Consider the following 18,133-nt stretch of genomic DNA (forward strand, 5'->3'; position numbering starts at 1 on the left):
ACTGACCATTGACTATACAGCTCTAAACGAGGTAATGCCCAGGGAAAACCCAATAGCAGCCAGCCCTACTACTATATTTAACAGTTTAGGGTCAAGTGATCATTTCAGTATTAGACATTGCGAATGGGCTTTGGCTATTTTGCTAGATGAGGTATCTCAGATAAGTTTGCTTTCACGATGGCACACCGGCAGTATACATGGACCCACCTGCCACAAGGGTTTCACAATAGCCCAGCTATTTTTCACCAAGTGATGATGCAGTCATGGGAGCAATGGGGTTAATTAGTGCCTTCTCGCACTGTGGTGCGGTGGACAGTTGATAGTCATTGACCTGCCCTCTCCCCATACTCAGCTGCTTCCTCATCTAAGTTCCCCCAATTAACCTCCCCTTCATCTTCATCGGTATTAACGCCTATTGCAGCCAATGACTTGCGGTTTCTTCCTTTATTACTTCGTTGGATATTGACATTAACTCGTCTATACAAGTACAGAGTAGTGATGATCATTATTCCCTTTTGTTCCTTATCCTCCTTCTGACGCACCCGCCAGCATTTTTGTTCCTCGGGTCCCACTGGGTTCCATCTGTCCTTCTGCATTTTCTTAATCATTTTTGACTTGTTCCACTATAAAGCTCGTGATGGAGCCCTCCAACCCCCAATCAAGGTCGGTGGTGCTCTCTTTCTCCTCCTCTTAACCTAATTGCATTTTATTTATTTATTCGTACTCCACACGGATGTCACTGGCGCAGTCTATTACAGACCCGATCTGAGTACCACCAGCACAGATTTGGTTACCTTTCAGCCCCTGCACGGAAACCTTCCCCTTCCTCTACTTAAAAAACATCTGTGGACTGAATTTGGGAGGAGCGCAGTAGCCAGCCCCCGCCCCCGGAGCAGTGATGTGTCGCCGCTCTCTACCCTGGCTCCTCCCCGAACACTCGTATCCATTGCTCGCATCATGAGTCAGAAGGAGGATGTGGTCATTGTATCTGCTGCCAGAACCCCGATTGGTAAGAACACTCCGTTCAATGTATGGAGGGGGACAAGTGGGAGCCGCGGCTTCCTTCCCTGCCCTCCTTTCAAACTGTTTGGGAAGCCGGGTTCTGGTGTGCAGGGCCTTTGGAGCCGTGGCCTATCCAGCGTTTTCTGCCGATTAGGCAGCAGCGCCAGCTGCACGGCTCCCAGCCAATCGGACGCTCCATAAGAATCTCGCATGGTGCTCAACCCAGCACCTAATTGGCTGTTTTCCTTAACAAGGCTGGGGTAAGAGAATCAATGGTATTCACACTCCTTAAACTCTACTCAGTGTTATAGAGTTTACAACACGGTAAGAGGCCCTTTGGCCCATCGTATCCTCGCTGGTCATCTAAAAATCCAATTTTCCAGCCCTTGGCCTTCTATGCTATGGTGCTTCAAATGTTCATCTAAATACTTCTTAAATATTGTGAGGGTTCCTGCCTCTACCACCCCCTCAGGCAGTGTGTTCCAGATAGCCCCCCCCCCCCCACCCTCCCTCCCCTCTGGGTGAAAATATTTTTCCTCAAATTGCCCCCTAAACCTCCTGCCCCTTACCTTAAATCACCTTCCTGGTCATTGACCCCTTCACTAAAGGGAAAAGTTTCTTTCTAGCTATGCCCCTCATAATTTTGTATACCTCTATCAGGTGCCCCCTAAGTCTTCTCTGCTCCAAGGAAAACAACCCCAGCCTATTTAATCTCTCTTCATAGCTGAAACGCTCCAGCCCAAGCAACATCCTGGTGAATCTCCTCTGTACCCTTCTCTAGTGCAATCGCATCCTTCCTATAGTGTGGTGACCAGAACGGCACACTGTACTCCAGATGTGGCCTAACTAACTTTTTATACAGCTCTATCATAACCTCCCTGCTCTTGTATTCAATGTCTTGACTAATAAGGGCAAGTATCCCATATGCCTTATCTACTTGTCCTGCCTTCATGGATCTATGGACATTCACACCAAGGTCCTTCTGATCCTCTGTACTTCCTAGGGTCCTACCATTTATTGTGTACTCCCCTACCTTGTTAGCCCTCCCAAAATGCATCACCTCACACTTTCCAAGATTAAATTCCATTTGCCACTGTTCTGCCCATCTGACCAACCTGTCTGTATCATCCTGTAGTCTAAGACTTTCCTCCTCACTGTTTACCACACCACCAATTTTCGTGTCATCTACGAACACTCTGATCATACCTCCTATATTCACGTCTAGATCGTTAATGTACAGTACAAACAGCAAGAGACCCAACACTGAACCCTGCAGTACCCAACTGGACACAGGCTTCCAGTCACAAGAACAACCTTCAACCTTCACCCTCTGCCTCCTGCCACTAAGCTAATTTTGGATTGGAATTAAAATTTAGAGTCAAACCAGGAATTGAATAATGGGAGGCCTTCAAAGAGGAGATAGTTTGGGTAGAACATAGACAGAATTCCCCAAAGAGGGAGAGAAAGAAAACTTGAACTCTCTGGATGAAAAAAATAGAGATTACTGGACCCTTCACATCCATATCAACCCATGTCCCATGTCTCCCATGTGAGAGCTTGTCAAAAGCCTTACTGAAGTCCATGTAGACAATATCAACTGCACTACCCTCATCTACACACCTAGTCAACTCCTTGAAAAATTCAATCAAATTTGTCAGACATGATCTTCCCCCTGACAAAGCCATTCTAATTATCCTTGATTAATCCTTGCCTCTCCAAGTGGAGATTATTTCTGTCCCTCAGAATTTTTTCCAGATGTTTCCCTACCACTGATGTTCGACTCACTGGCCGATAGTTCCCTGGTTTATCCCTACCACCCTTCTTGAATAATGATACCACATTAGTTGTCTTCCAGTCCTTTAGCACCTCTCCTGTGGCCAGAGAGGATTTGAAAATTAGTGCCAGAGCCCCTGCAATCTCCTCCCTTGCCTCCCACAGCAGCCTGGGATACATCTCACCTGGGCATGGGGATTTATCAACTTTTAAGCCTGCTAAAACCACTAATACCCCCTCCCTCTGAATGCTAATTAGTTCAAGTATATCATAGTCCCCTCCCTGAATTCTAGACTTACATCGTCCTTCTCTATAGTGAATGCAGATGCAAGGCACTCATTTGAAACCTCACCTACTTTTGGCTCCCCACATAGATTGCCATTTTGGTCCCTCATGGGCCCTTCCCTTTCCCTGGTTACCCTCTTGCCCCTAATATACTTATAAGACACCTTTGGATTTTCCTTTATTTTACCTGCCAATGTTTTTTCATGCGGGGGGCATGAAGGGGGGCTTCACTCTCCTGATTTCTTTTTTAAGTAATCCCCTGCACTTTCTATACTCCTCTAGGGCTTCCGCTGCTTTCAGTCCTTGGTATCTACCATAAGCTTCCCTTTTTTTCCCCTTATCCAATCCTGAATGTTCCTCGATTTCCGGGGTTCTCTGGACTTGTAAAGGTGAACGGTGGGACCAACGAGGGCATGTTGGCCCTGCACTCTCACTATTTCCTTTTTGAATGACTCCCATTGCTCTGATGTAGATTTTCCTACAAGTAACTGCTCCCAGTCCACTTTGGCCAGATCCTGTCTTATCATATTAAAATCAGCCTTCCCCCAATTCAGAACCTTTACTTCTGGTACATCTTTGTCCTTTTCCATAACTAGCTTAAACCTTACTGAGTTATGATCACTATCTCCGAAATGCTCCCCCACTTTTATCACTTGCCCGGCTTTGTTCCCTAAAATTAGGTCCAGCACCACCCCTTCTCTTGTCGGACTTTCTACGTGCTAGCTTAAAAAGCTCTCCTGGATACATTTTAAGAATTCCGCTCCCTCTAAGCCTTTCACCCTTTGTCAATCCCAGTTAGTTTTGGGGAAGTTGAAATCCCCTACTATTATTACCCTATTATTTTTACACATCTGAGATTTGCCGACATATCTGCTCTTCTATCTCTCCCTGACTGTTTGGGGACTATATATCCCAGTAGTGTGATTGCCCCCTTTTTTGTGTTTGTTCTACTCATATGACCTCATTTCAGGAACCTTCTAAGATATCATTCCTCCTTATTGTAGTAATTGACTCCTTGATCAATATTGCAACACCACCTCCTTTTTTACACCGTCACTTTCACCATTTCCCAACTCAGAAAAACTGTTCTTGAGTGAGATGCACTTCTGGGGCTTTCCTGACCATCTGCCTGCCTCACTTCTTCTGACTGATGGTCACCCATTCCTTCTCTGACTGCATTTCCTTAAGCTGCAGGGTGACTACGTCTAAAAACGTGCTGCCCACGTAACCCAGCCTCGAGGATGCACTGCAGTGCCTCCAGTTAATGCCCAAGCTCCGAAACCTGGTGCACAAGCTGGCCAAACCAGTGGCACTCCCTGCAGATGTGGTCATCCTGACTGCCAGGAGGGTCTAAGACTTCCCACATTCTGCAGGTCTTGCAACACATGGGACTGAGCTCCCCTGCGTACCTTTAGTCAAAATACTCACCCTAAATTTAAGCCAAGTAGAAAATTAATTAAGTTTTTCTCTATTTTAAAAAAAAACTGTCTTGAAGTCTCAGTGTTTAAACTGCCCAAAGTCTCACTATTTAAACTGCCTCAATGTAATTAGTTTTCCAAATCCTAAAGCCTTTATCAAAATCGCTTGACTGAGGCATAAATGTCTCTTAGCTCCACAGAGTCCCATTTCACAATCCAGAGAAGGGAAAACAAGCAGTTTTTCAGCTACTTCAGGCTTTTTTAACACAAATCAAAGCAGTCCTTTAATGGGTATCATTAAAACTGCACAGAACATTTAGAAGAAGCCAATTAATTTACAAAAAGAATATTTAGTTTGTATAAATGGATGAAGCCAGCATTCCATTTCTATTCTGAAGATTGTGAACATCTCTTTTTTTTATTCGTGGGATGTGGTTCATGGGATGTGGTCTTTGCTGGCTAGGCCAGTATTTATTGCCCATCCCTAATTGTCCTTGAGATGGGTGGTGGGTGAGCTGCCTTCTTGAACTGCTGCAGTCCATGTAGTGTAGGTACATCCACAGTGCTATTAAGAAGGGAGTTCCAACATTTTGAAGCAGCAACAGTGAAGGAACGGTGATATAGTTCAAAGTCAGGATGGTGGGTGACTTGGAGGAGAACTTGCAGGTTCCCATGCACCTGCTGCCCTTGTCCTTCTAGGTGATAGAAGTCCTGGGTTTAGAAGGTACTGTTGAAGGAGCCTTGGCGAGTTGCTGCAGTGCATCTTGTAGGTGGAACGCACTGCTGCCATTGTGCATCAGTGGTGGAGGGAGTGAAGGTTGAAGGGCACCAGTCAAGCAGGTTACTTTGTCATGGATGGTGTCGAGCTTCTTGATTGTTGTTGGTGTTGCACTCATCCAGGCAAGTGGAGAGTATTCCATCACACTCCTGACTTGTGCCTTGTAGAGGCTTTGGGGAGTCAGGAGGTGAGTTACTGTCTACAGAATTCCCAGTCTCTGACCTGTTCTTGTAGCCACAGTATTTATATGGCTGGACAGTTCAAGTTCTGGTCAATGTTAACTCCCAGGATGTTGATAATGGGGGACTCAGTGATGGTAATGCTATTGCATGTCAAGGGGTGATGGTTAGCTTCTCTCTTGTTGAAGCTGATCATTGCCTGGCACTTGTGTGGCATGAATATTACTTGCCACGTATCAGCCCAAGCCTGAATATTGCCTAGATCTTACTGCATATGGTCACGGACTACTTCCGTTTCTGGGGAGTCGCAAATGGTGCTGAACATTGTGCAATCATTCATGAACATCCCCACTTCTGACCTTATGTTGGAGGGAAGGTCATTGGTGAAGCAGCAGAAGATGGTTAGGCTTAGGACACTACCTGAGGAACTACAGCAGTGATGTCCTGGGACTCAAATCATTGACTTCCAACAACCACAACCGTCTTCCTTTGTGCTAGGTATGACTCCAACAATTGGGGAGTTTTCCTCCAATTCCCATTGACTCCAGTTTTACTAGGTGATGCCACATTTGGTCCAATGCTGCCTTGACACCAACGGCAGTCACTCTCACCTCATCTCTGGAGTTCAGCTCTTTTCTCCATGTTTGGATGAAGGTTGTAATGAGGTCAGGAGCTGAGTGGCCCTGGCAGAACCCAAACTGAGCATCAGTGAACAGATCATTGCTGAGTTTGTGCCGCTTGGTAGCACTGTCAACGACATCTGTCACTGTGTTGATGATCAAGATTAGAACAATGGGATGGTAATTGGCTGGGTTGGATTTTTCCTGCTTTTTGTGGACTGGACATAGCTGGGCAATTTTCCACATTGCTGGGTAGATGCCTGTGTTGTAGCTGTACTTGGAACAGCTTGGTGGGAGCGCAGCTAGTTCTGGAGCACAAGTCTTCTGTACTATTACCGGAATATTGTCAGAGCCCATAGCCTTTGTGGTACCCAATACTTCAGACGTTTCTCGATATCATTGGAGTGAATCAAATTGGCTGAAAACTGGCATCTGTGATGCTGGGGACCTTAGGAGGAGGCTGAGATGGATCATTCACTCAGCACTTTTGAATGAAGGTAGCTGCAAATGCTTCAGCCTCATCTTTTGCACTGATGTGCTGGGGTCCCCATCATTGAGGATGGGGACATTTGTGAAGCCTCCTCCTCCAGTTAGTTGTTTAATTGTCTTTCACCTTTCATTGCTGGATGTAGCAGGACTGCAGAGCTGATCCATTGGTTGTGGGATCACTTAGCTCTGTCTATTGCATGCTGCTTCCACTGTTTGGCATGCAAGTAGTCCTGTGTTGCAGCTTCACCAGGTTGACACCTTATTTTTAGATTTGCTTGGTGCTGCTCCTAGCATGCTCACCTGCCTTCATTGAAACAGGGTTGATCCCCTGGCTTGAACGTAATGGTAGAGCGGGGGCTATGCTAGGCCAGGAGTTTACAGATTGTGGTTCTTTACAATTCTGCTGCTGCTGATGGCCGACAGCACCTCATGGATACCCAGTTTTGCGTTGCTAGGTCTGTTTGAAATCTATCCCATTTAGCACAGTGAAAGTGCCACGCAACACAATGGAGGGTATCCTCAATGTGAAGACTGGACTTCACCTCCACAAGGACTGTGCAGTGGTCACTCCTACCAATACTGTCATGGACAGATGCATTTGCGACAGGTAGATCGGTGAGGACAAGTATTTTTTTTGCCCTCTTGCTTCCCTCGCCACCTGCCGAAAACCCAGTCTAGTAGCCATGGTCTTTAGGACTCGGCTAGCTCCATCAGTAGTGGTGCTACCGAGCCGCTCTTGGTGATGGACATTGAAGTCCCCCACCCAGAGTACATTCTGTGCCCTTGCCATCCTCAAGTGCTTCCTCCAAGTTGTGTTCAACATGGAGGATTACTGATTCATCAGCTGAGGGAGAATGATAAGTGGTAAGCAGCAGGAGGTATCCTAGCCCATGTTTGACATGCTGCCATGAGACTTCATGGGGTCCAAAGTCAATATTGACAACTCCCTCCCGACTGTATACCACTGTGCCGCCACCTTTGGTGGGTCTGTCCTGTCGGTTGTGTCTGGGGCATTGGATGCTGAAGGCGGTGTCTGGGACATGATCTGTAAGGTATGACTGTCATGATTATGACTGCTAGGCTGCTGCTTGTCTAGTTTGTGGAATAGCTGTCCCAATTTTGGCACAAGCCCCCAGGTGTTAATAAGGAGGACTTTGCAGAGTCAACAGGCTGGGTGTGCCGTTTTCAGTGTCCAGGGCTATGCCGGGTGGTCTGTTTGGTTTCATTCCTTTTAGACTTGGTGGTAGTTTGATACAACTGAATGGCTTCCTAGGTCATTTCAGAGAGCATTTGAGTCAGCCACATTGCTGTGGGTCACACGGAGGCAAGACCAGGTAAGGACAGCAGATTTCCTTCCCTGAAGTATGTTAGTGAACTAGATGGGTTTTTATGAGAATCAACAATGGTTTCATGGTCACCAGCTTTCTTAGACTAGCTTTTTTAATTCCATATTTATTAATTGAATTTAAATTCCACCAGATGCCATGATGGAATTTGGATTACTAGTACAGTGACATTACCATTACACTGCCCACCTCCCCATTTGTACTTTCCAGGAATGTACCTTGTCTTATGGTTCCCAGCTACAAAGTAATAACTAATAAGCAACCACAGGGCTGAATTTTATGGTCCCTTGCTAGCTGGTTTACAGGTGAAATTTTATGGGGGAATGGGTGAGGACCAGGGTGTCCTGCCTGCCTTAGCCCCAGTTGAGACCCTTAAAAGGCTGCTTCCTGCACAGCCTCAATTTTGAGACTGGAGGAGTAGTTCAGTGGCAGGGGTGGCCTGTTTGAGCCTCTGGTGGGAAGCAGGGGGAAATGACTCCCTCGGGCCTCCTTTCCACATCGGTGCCCCTCCATTCCACCCCATTTCCTGGTCTGTTGCCTATGGGAACTCCTTTCCTCCTTGGTCTCTCCGTCAAGACTCCAAACCCTCTCTCCCCATCCCCCGGACCTCACTCCCCAGCCTGCTGTGAGACTCGTACACTTACCTAGTCCCTCATTCGGGTAAACTCCCTTCTCAGGCTCTGATTTCTGCTACTGATTCAGGTAGGTCGAATCAGGAAATTTCCTGCTTGCCACACCTGACTAGGTAGAAAGGCCCCTGAATGGCCAGATCTTCGCTCTGGGGTCAGGCCCGCCACCCCCAGAATCAGACTGTACGCAGCCATGGGGACAGCCAAGTGCCAAGGCCGGCTGGTTAAATGGCCCGCCTTGGTGCTCTGGGACTTTGTCCTAGTTGCGTTATGACATTTTAGACCCTCAAGCCCTCTCCCCTCACCCCCACACCCGCTCCCTACCCCACCTCCATGCCAACATATTGCCTTTCCATACCCATTCACCCAGCCCATGGCACCTTAGCCCTCATGCCAACTTATGCCCTCACACCCACCCCAAGTGGGTCAATTCACAGCCCTTCCATATGCATTCACACTATGTACACGAACCCCATAGTAGCACTCTCATGTTTACAATTGTTAAAAACCAACCATTCGAAATCTTTTTTGAAAAAATCTGACATTCCTACAAAAGTGTTAATCAAACAAACCATTAAAGTATCTATAATAGGGGCTTCAAACATCACACTTCTTAATCTTGTGCAAATAAACATTGAGACATTGACAAAAGATGCCACAAAAAAGATAACTTAAAACCACATAAAGATGTCAATCAAGCAAAGTCAACAGTTCTCGCCAGCTGACCAAGCAAACTCCTATAGGGGGCCATGGGAGTGGGTGAGGGGCACGCGTTGGCATCTGTTGGCATGGGGGACATGGATAAGACCTTTTCAACATATCTTTCAAAAGGTTCCCGAATCCAGACTATGGTTCACGACTTCTCTGAAATCCATGAACCACGAGTCATGGAGTAGCTGGCTGGACCGCATATAAATCGTGGGGTGGCTAGGAGATGCCTAACCCCACAATAGAGCTGGCAAGTTTGGGAGTGCACATTTTGAGCTCGCTAATGTACCCTTATCCTGTGCCAGGTAAAATTGGGGTTGGCAGGAATGGGTGTATGAATCCCAGAATCATAAGCCATATTTAAATGGCTCCTGAGTCCAAATCCAGGCCAAAGTCTAAGAGTCCAGCACCAGGTAAGTGCAGGGGAGCCTCAGAACAGGGAGGAGAGGTGAGGTCTCAAGAGGTAGGTGGTGTCTTGATTAAAAGGCCAGGGTGGGGAGAGAGCACTTACAGAGAGCAGACTTTGAAGGAGGGTGCCCAGTGTGGAAAGGGGGCCCTTGAAGGAGGTATACGTGCACCCACGCTTCCCGCCTGAGGCCTGAGCAGGGTGATCTGCTGGGCTTTGCTCTGGCCCCTGAAGTCCTCTTGCCAGCCTCAAAATTGAAGCCAGGTGGGAAGTGGCCATTAATGGCCACTTAAGGGTTTCAGTTAGGGTGAGGGTGAGCTGCCATGAAAAATTGCAGTCAGGCCACCTATGGAGTTTTACAGCGCCCCAAACCTGGCCCCCCACCCCCTGCAAACCGCACAGTGGAGGATCATCCCTGCCCTTAGAATCTAGGGACTGCCTGTTGTCTCAGTCCTGACCACTACTGGCGCTGGCGTTGCTGGGACTACAGAGCTGCCAGTCAATGAGATTGGCCGGCAGCTCTCTGAGGCGGGATTTCTGTGATCGATGGAGATGTATTCCCCACTGATTCTTTTGGTGGTGGGCGGGAAACCCCACCATCCAAAAAATTCTGCCCACAGATTTAGCCACAAACGCTGGAGCTTTTTTCAAGTGCACTTCACAGATCTCACCTTGTGCTGCAGACTGATACATGGTTGGTTGGTACCTGATGACTGTAGGGCAGTCTGGACACTTATGTACACATGAGCTTAGTTCCTAAATTATATTGGAGTAATATGATATAGCATTCTTCTTCCTTCTTACAAAAAAGCCTCTATATACCAATATAACTTACAATTATTAATTTTTAAAATATTATGTCTAAAGGAAAGAAGATTAACAATCGACTTTTTTAATTGCACTGAACAAACTTAAGAGCCTTTTATACCTTGTTTTCTTTTCTCAGAAGGCATTATTCATGGATTCGCTTAGGTGGTAGGATGTTCAGCTTTCATGTTGTGGATTTGGTAGTCATTGCTGTCAGTGATGAGTCGGTATGCTGTACTGATGATATTGCGCGTGTTGCTCCTGGTGTTGTGGGAGTCGTGCATGATGTTGTGTCACTTGCTGCTGACATTGTCACACTGCATGGTGATGCTGTTGATGTCTCACATGTTAGTGAAATTGCAGGTATTGTTGATGACCTTTTCTGCTTTTCCAGCTTTTGCTGGGTTCCACATTTTCATGATTGGACCCTGTACATGTACAGTTTGGGCAACAACTTGGGCAAGGCATGCTTGTTGAAGTGTTGACCTCCTTCCACTTGTGCATCAGTGAGTTGGTGTCTTACACCCTCCATTGGCCAAGAGGAGGTATCTTGCTTGGCAAAGTTGTCTTGTTTCTGCCGTAGAGTAGCTCTGCAGACAATTTCATGTCAGCCTTGAGTAAGTAGGAGTTAACAATAAGGCAAGGTTTGGGTCTCCCTTTGTCTTTCAGCCCTTCACAAGTGTTCTCTTGACTGTCTAGATGTGTCTTTCTATAAACCTGTGTCCCCTTGGTTAATATGGTGATGATGTCGAACCTATACTGTTCAGCAAATTCCTTAAACTCTCTGGAGGTGAATTGGGTTCCATTATTTAGGAATCCCTTTTTCAGCGAACAGAACTCATACTGCTGAGATGATTGTTATAGTTCTTAAATCTTTCACCGCTTTGATAAAAGTAATAGTGTTATCACTAAAATACGCTAATAGAAATATTGGAGTAAAAGTATGCTACTGTGAGATACCATTCTTGATTGTTTGTGAATAAATTGGCTCCCACAGTATGTCATGGTTTGGTTGGTACTCCAGTGGTTATCAGTCTCATCTTTCTGCTATGTATTCCTATTCTTCTGATATACACTGCATGTAGATACCCTTCTTCCAATGTCTTTGTAAATGCCTACTACAGTATACAGCTGATCACTTCTCCATTGCCATGTGGCCTTTATGTATCTTCTGAAGAAATTTTTTTTGCATCGTTTTAGGTACAATGATTCTGGATTCATCCATCAGAACACCATTTTCTAGTGGGATGTCATCTCGGATAGACCGTTACTGCCATATTGCTGGCTGTGTTTGTTGTATCTTATCAGGCCATCCCTGGATCACTTGCTGAGATAGGATATGTAACACTTCATCATTATTGGTCTCATCTCTAATTTGATTGTTTCTGTGATGTTACTAGGTGATGGATCTTTACACCTAAACCTTTTATTTCATATTTCTCATATGGCACCTGCTAGCCCCATTTCGCTTCCTGGCTTGCATTTAGAATGAAATCACAACTTGAAACCTCAAGAGTAGCCAATGCAGTCTTGCCGGTGCTTTATACAGATTTATCTTGTAGACCTGTTTGAGTGGATACTGATCACACTCCGCTATAAACTTTCTCCCATAGAGATATATATGGAATGTCTTACATCCACAAATGATTGCCAAAACCTCTCTTTCTACCTTGGCATATCTGGTCTCAGCTGATGTTAGAGCCTTGAATGCGAATGCTATCAATTTTCCCTCTTATATCAGAGCTGCTCCCAACAAGCATCTACTTGTTAGAGTGGCAGGTTTCTTTCTGTTGTAGACCTATCTCCTTGCAAACTACTACATTGAGTTTTCTGAAACTCCTCTCATCTGACTCTGATCATTGGTACTGAACATCCTCTCTCATCAGCTCTTGTAGGTTGGCTGTGTGTTCTGACATGTGAAGAACTCATGTACTGGATCAAGCCAAGGAAACCTTGCAGCTCTTTCTTGTCTCTTGGAGCTTTCGTCAGAGATAGCTGTAATTTTTTCAGAGCTCAGCTTGACTCTGCCAGGTGTGTACATTTTGTCACCTTCTCAATGCATTTTCTGCATTTAACTTGATCCCAGCTATCCTTGTTCTCCCCATGGCTTCATATAAATGGTAGTCATAATCTTTTTCATCTACACCATAGATTTGGATACCATCAGCTATACTGACTGCTCATTTGCATCCCTTGTATGTCTCACCTATTTGCTGTGGGAACATATCCTGGATTACTTTAAGACCAAAAGGTAGACGCAGGAATTTTTTACCATCTGAAGGGTATGCTGAATGTTGTCAACAGCGAAAATTCCTCGTCAAGTTCCAGTATCCGTTTCTGGCATCAAATTTACTGAAAACCTTTTCCCCCTGCCAGTGCATGATCTCTTCCAGTGTTGGACTAGGGTAGTGATTCCTCTTTATTGCTAGATTAAGATCTTTAGGATCCAGGTAAATTCATAGTCGCCCATTTAGCTTCCCTCTCACAAGGATGGAATTTACCCAATCTGTGGGCTCTGTGACTCTGAAAATCATTATTTTTCCCCTCCATCTCTTGGAGCTCTCTTTCCTTTATGTGACCCTCTAATTTGAGTTGTTCCTAACTGTCAATTCCCAGTCCCCCTGTGGGCCATTAGCATGACGTCACTTGGATTTTCTTTCAAATTTTCAGGAAAGATCTTCTGGTATAGCCTGAGTAGGATAATGTTACTCTGTGCTCTGGTATCAAGCTTTAGATTTTTAGTTGTGGACTTACTTCTCACCTTGTTCCTGATCTGAATAGTTGTGTGAATTCCTTTTCTCTGGGAACTGTCACATCCAGCCATTTCATGCAGTTATATAGTTCCTATGCCTCAGACTCGCCCTCATCTTCTAGGATATGGATGTTTTGGTTTCTTTTCTTTCTCATTTGTCCTGTTGCTCTGCCTCTGGTAACACCTTTAGCACCTCCTTTCTGTGGTCTGCATGTCTTTTCCCAGTGACTGAACTTTCCACAAGCTGTACGGTTTGATTCTTATGTGGGACATTCCCATCTGTCTGTGAATTCATATTGTCCACAGCTCTTGTTCATCTGTCTCTCTGTCTGGAGTGCATTCTTTTATTGCTGTTTCAATGCATCAATCCTGCTGCCTTTCTCTTGACTTAACTGAAGGCTCGTCGTTTAGGTGGTCAGCATCTTCATCTGTCTACTCATGGCTTCATGTACTCTGGTAGTGTCAACAACCTGCAATATTGTAAGCTTGTTTTTTTCCAATCTGAGCTTTATTGTACATCAGGTTGTGCAGAGCCCCAAATGAGCTGATCTACCAACCTTTCATCCTTGAATTATCACTTCTTGGCTTCATTTCTCAATCCCGTTAAGAAATTGTCAATCAGCTCACCTGGATCCCTGCTTCAGACTTTGAAATTCATATTGATGGATCAATGATTAGACTTTGGCTGGAGATGTGTGCTAATTTTCTCAAAAATTTATCTAGGTTTTTACTGTCATTCTCATTGATTTCCCAGCTATTAAACAAATCTAAACCTTTCTCTTCTACCCACAAAAGGATGTTGCTGAGCTTGCCCTCTTCGCTAGAAAACTACTGAATGTCAGCCTGTACATTTGGTAAGCTTCTCAAATGCCCCCGTAACATCATAACCCTCCTAATTCATCCTGAGCTGGGGCTATGCATTCATTACTGCAGCGGCAGCCATTTTGCTTTGCACACTTCACTCAGTTTTTTCTCTCTCTCTGGCACTAATTCAGGTTGAATTTTCTCAATCTGATTCAGCATTTATTTTGGTTATAATGCTTGGATTTTACTCTCAAACACATGCTGTCACCATGCCTTGTGGTTCCTAGCAGTTTGAAATAATCATACTTTTAGACACAAATGGTGGAGTGTATTTAACAGATTTCACCATATACTGCAGATTATATTGTTGGCATCTGACCGTAGTGGAATAGCGAGTGATGTCTCACTCTGAATACTTATGTATACATAAGCATGAATATATAATTCTTAAATCATATTAGAATAATATAACAATATAACATTACCTTTTAAGCTTGTTTTTCATTTAAATGCCGCTCCCTATTCTGCCCAGCTGCTGTACCTACAGAGAATTGTAGGAAATGCTCAGAGACAAAGTGACTAAGAGCAATTGTTTGATGACAGAAAAAAAATTAAAATGCTGGAAATGCACAGAAGGTCCGTCAACATTCACAGAGAGATTAACAGGTGTTAAAGGATTAAAAAGGGGTGCAAGGATAAAGCTGGCAACTGCAGACCAGTCAGGGCATGTTGAGGGAGCAGTTAATAAAGCATAGTATCTTAGGCTTTATTAATAGGGGCATTGAGTACAAGAATATGGAGGTCATGTTGAACTTGTATAAGACACTAGTTAGGCCTCATCTGGAGTACTGCATCCAGTTCTGGGTGCCGTACTTGAGGAAGGATGTGGAGCATGGGAGAGAGTACAGAGGAGATTCGCAAGAATCATTCCAGGGATAAAGAACTGTAGTTATGAAGATAGATTGGAGAGGTTAGGTCTCTTTTCCATGGAGAAAAGAAGGCTGAGAAGAGACTTGATAGAGGTATTCAAGATCCTGAGGGGCATGGACAGGGTAAATAGTGAGAAACTATTCCCACTCAGGAGAGCATCAAAAGCTTGAAGGCACAGATTCAAAATAATTAGCAAAAGGGGTAAATGTGATGTGAGGAAAAAAATTTTTCACCCAGAGGTGGTTGGAGTCTGGAATGAACTTCCTGAAAGGGCAGTGGAGGCAGGTTCGATCAAGGTATTCAAAAGGGAATTGGATTGTTACCTGAAAAGAGAGAATGTGCAAGGTTACGGGAATAAGGCAGGGGAGTGGGACTGGGTGGAATGCTCTTTCAGAGAGCCAGTGCAGACTCGATGGGCCAAATTGCCTCCTTCTGCACTGTAAAGATTCTGTGAAATGGATTAACATTGTAGACTAGTAATCCGGTTTTGGGGAATTCTGGCAGAGGATCTATTCCTAAACTATGAACCCATTTTCAACTTAAAGATGCTGACAGTCCTGCTGCATATTTAGAGCCGGAGTCATTTACGGCCATCAGGTCTATGCTGGCTCGCCTCATAGCAGTCCAGTCAGTCCCAATCCCCCACTCAATTCCCATAGTCCTGAAGGTTTATTTCCTTCAAGTGCCCATCCAATTTCCTTTTCAAATCATCGGTTATTTCTGCTTCCACGACACTTGCGGTCACTTGTGGTGAGTTCCAGGCCATCACCATCTTCCCAATATCTCTTGTCTAAAATCTTAGTACATGGACTCAGTGACACAGAATTATCAGCCAATGTGTACAGTTTTGCCTTGTCTACTGTATCCAAGCCTGTCATAACCTTGTACACTTCTATCAAATCTCAACTTAATCTGCTTTGTTCTAAGGAGAACAACCCATGGTTTTCCAACCTAACCTTGTAACTAAATTTCCCCATTCGTGGAACCATTCTGGTAAATCTTTCTACACTTCATGGAGCCTCACATCTTTCCTGAAGTGTGGTGACCAGAACTGGATGCAGTGTTTGGAACCAAAACAGTTATTTATAAAGGTTCAGCATAACTTCCCTGCTTTTATACTCAATGCCTCTATTTATGAAGCCCAAGATCCTCATGTACTTTGCTAACTACTCTTCAATATGTCCTGACACCTTCAAAGAGACACATGCACCCCATGTCCCTCTGTTTGTGCACACTCATTAGAACTGTGCCATTAAGCCTATAGTACTGATACCCTATACCTTCTGCCAAAATGCATCACCTCACACTTTGCTGTATTAAATTTCATTTGACTGCCCATTCTGCTAGCCTATCTACATGCTGTTGCAGGTGATTTACCTCATCCTCACAGTTTGCCACTCTTCCAAGTTTAGTATCATCAACAAATGTTGAAATTTTATTATATATTCCAAGGTCCAAGTCATTTATATATAACAAAAAAGAGCAGTGATCCGAGCACTGACCCTTGAAAAAATGACTGTGTACCATCCTCCAGTCTGAAAAAGAAATATTTACCACAGCTCACTGTTTACTGTCCTTAAGCTTTATCCAGTTGGACACTGACCTTACTCCGTGTGCATTTTTTTGTTAACCAGCCTTTTATGTAGTACTTTGTCAAATGCTTTCTTAAAATACATATCGACAACATCCACCGCATTCGCTTTATCCACCTTCTCTGTTACTTTATCAAAAAATTCAATTAGATTAGTTAAGCAAGATCTGCTGTTTACAAACCTGTGCTGGTTATCCTTAATTTATTCAAACTTCTCCAAGTACCTGTTGATTCCGCCCCGCTCCCCCCCACCCTGATTATTGTTTCTAAGACCTTACCTCTATTGTTGTTAAACTAACTGTTTGAGGAATGTTGCTAGAAATGTCCTTACATCCTCTTTGAAGAAGGGTGTCACATTTGCCACTCTCCAAGTCTCTGATGCCTCCACCGTTTCTGTTTTAATGTCACCAAAACTGGGGCACCTTGATTTTCTGTAGATGTTTTCCTGATCTCCTGTAATTTAGGCGGAAATTGGTGGAAACAGCCATTTATACTGTTTCTGCGGGGGTCCTGTCAAAGCTATGGCAAGAGATTGGGGATACTTTGGAGAAACTCTACCCTGGCATCTCTTGTTTTTGTATTTGAGAGTTGCTTAATTATGTTTACACTGAGGTCACATTCCCAAATATCTCAAATTGCTGACAACAGATCCTGATATTCAGATTTCAAATTTGTGTACCACTAGTGGTTACAGAGACATAGTGCTAAGAACAGGTCTTTCCAAATCTTCAGACTCTCAAAATAGTAGTGAAACAATCCAACATATAAGAAACAGCAATTTAACAAAGTGCCCATTAATAAATATTTCCTTCTGGGAATCTGGGTTATTTGCATTGCATAACTTGTGGTATCTTAGTAAATTTTGATGTTATGGATTTATTTATCTGTGTAGGTTCCTTCAATGGCAATTTATCTAGTCTGACTGCCCATGGCCTGGCTTCGGTGGTGATAAAAGAAGTCCTGAAGAGAGCAAGTATCAAACCAGAAGACGTGTCTGAAGTAATTTTAGGGCAGGTTTTAACCGCAGGTACAGTATGGTATTTGGGTAGTAATTAAGTGAGAGTTGCACACAAAGAAAGAAACAAGACAAAGACTTGCATTTATATTGCACCTTTCATGTGTTCAGGACATCCCAAAACTCTTCACAACCAATTATGTACTTTTGAAGTGTAGTTACTATGGTAATCCAGTCACAGTCTATTGCGCTGTGCTATCCCAATGGCCCTACATGTTTACTTCCCTCAAATATCCATCTAATTTCCTTTTAAAATCATTTACCATCTCTGCTTCTATCACCCTCCTAGGCAGCAAGTCCCAGGTCATTACTACTTGCTGTGTAAAAAAAAAATAAAAATTTCTTCCTCATGTTCCCAAATGTATCTCTTGACCAAAACCTTAAATCACTGTCCCTTAGTTCTTCTATCATCAGCTAATGAGAACAGCTTTTCTTTTTTCATCTTATCTAAACCTGTTTATCGGTTTTCTATACGCCTATCAAATCTCCCTCCAATCTCCTTTGCTCCAAAGAAAACAACCCAGCTTCTCCAACCTAACAGTATAGCTAAATTCCCTCACACACAATCACAGAATCACAGTGCAGAAGAGGCCCTTCGGCC

The 18,133-nt window shown here is 44.2% G+C and overlaps 1 protein-coding gene across 2 annotated transcripts in view; it reads left to right on the forward strand.

Annotated features, from left to right (window-relative positions):
* The first annotated feature begins 897 nt into the window (after positions 1–897).
* The window catches only part of acat2 (acetyl-CoA acetyltransferase 2), a 95,338-nt gene continuing 78,102 nt past the window's right edge, over positions 898–18,133 (forward strand). For both annotated transcript variants that reach the window (XM_078556804.1, XM_078556805.1), the window contains exons 1-2: positions 898–1,009; positions 17,410–17,544. In XM_078556804.1, coding sequence (XP_078412930.1) covers positions 958–1,009; positions 17,410–17,544 — 187 coding nt within the window. In that variant the 5' untranslated portion in view covers positions 898–957. The remainder of the gene's footprint in view (positions 1,010–17,409; positions 17,545–18,133) is intronic.

Source organism: Cetorhinus maximus, chromosome 14 (assembly GCF_964194155.1).
Source record: "Cetorhinus maximus chromosome 14, sCetMax3.hap1.1, whole genome shotgun sequence".
Classification (NCBI taxonomy): Eukaryota; Metazoa; Chordata; class Chondrichthyes; order Lamniformes; family Cetorhinidae; genus Cetorhinus; species Cetorhinus maximus.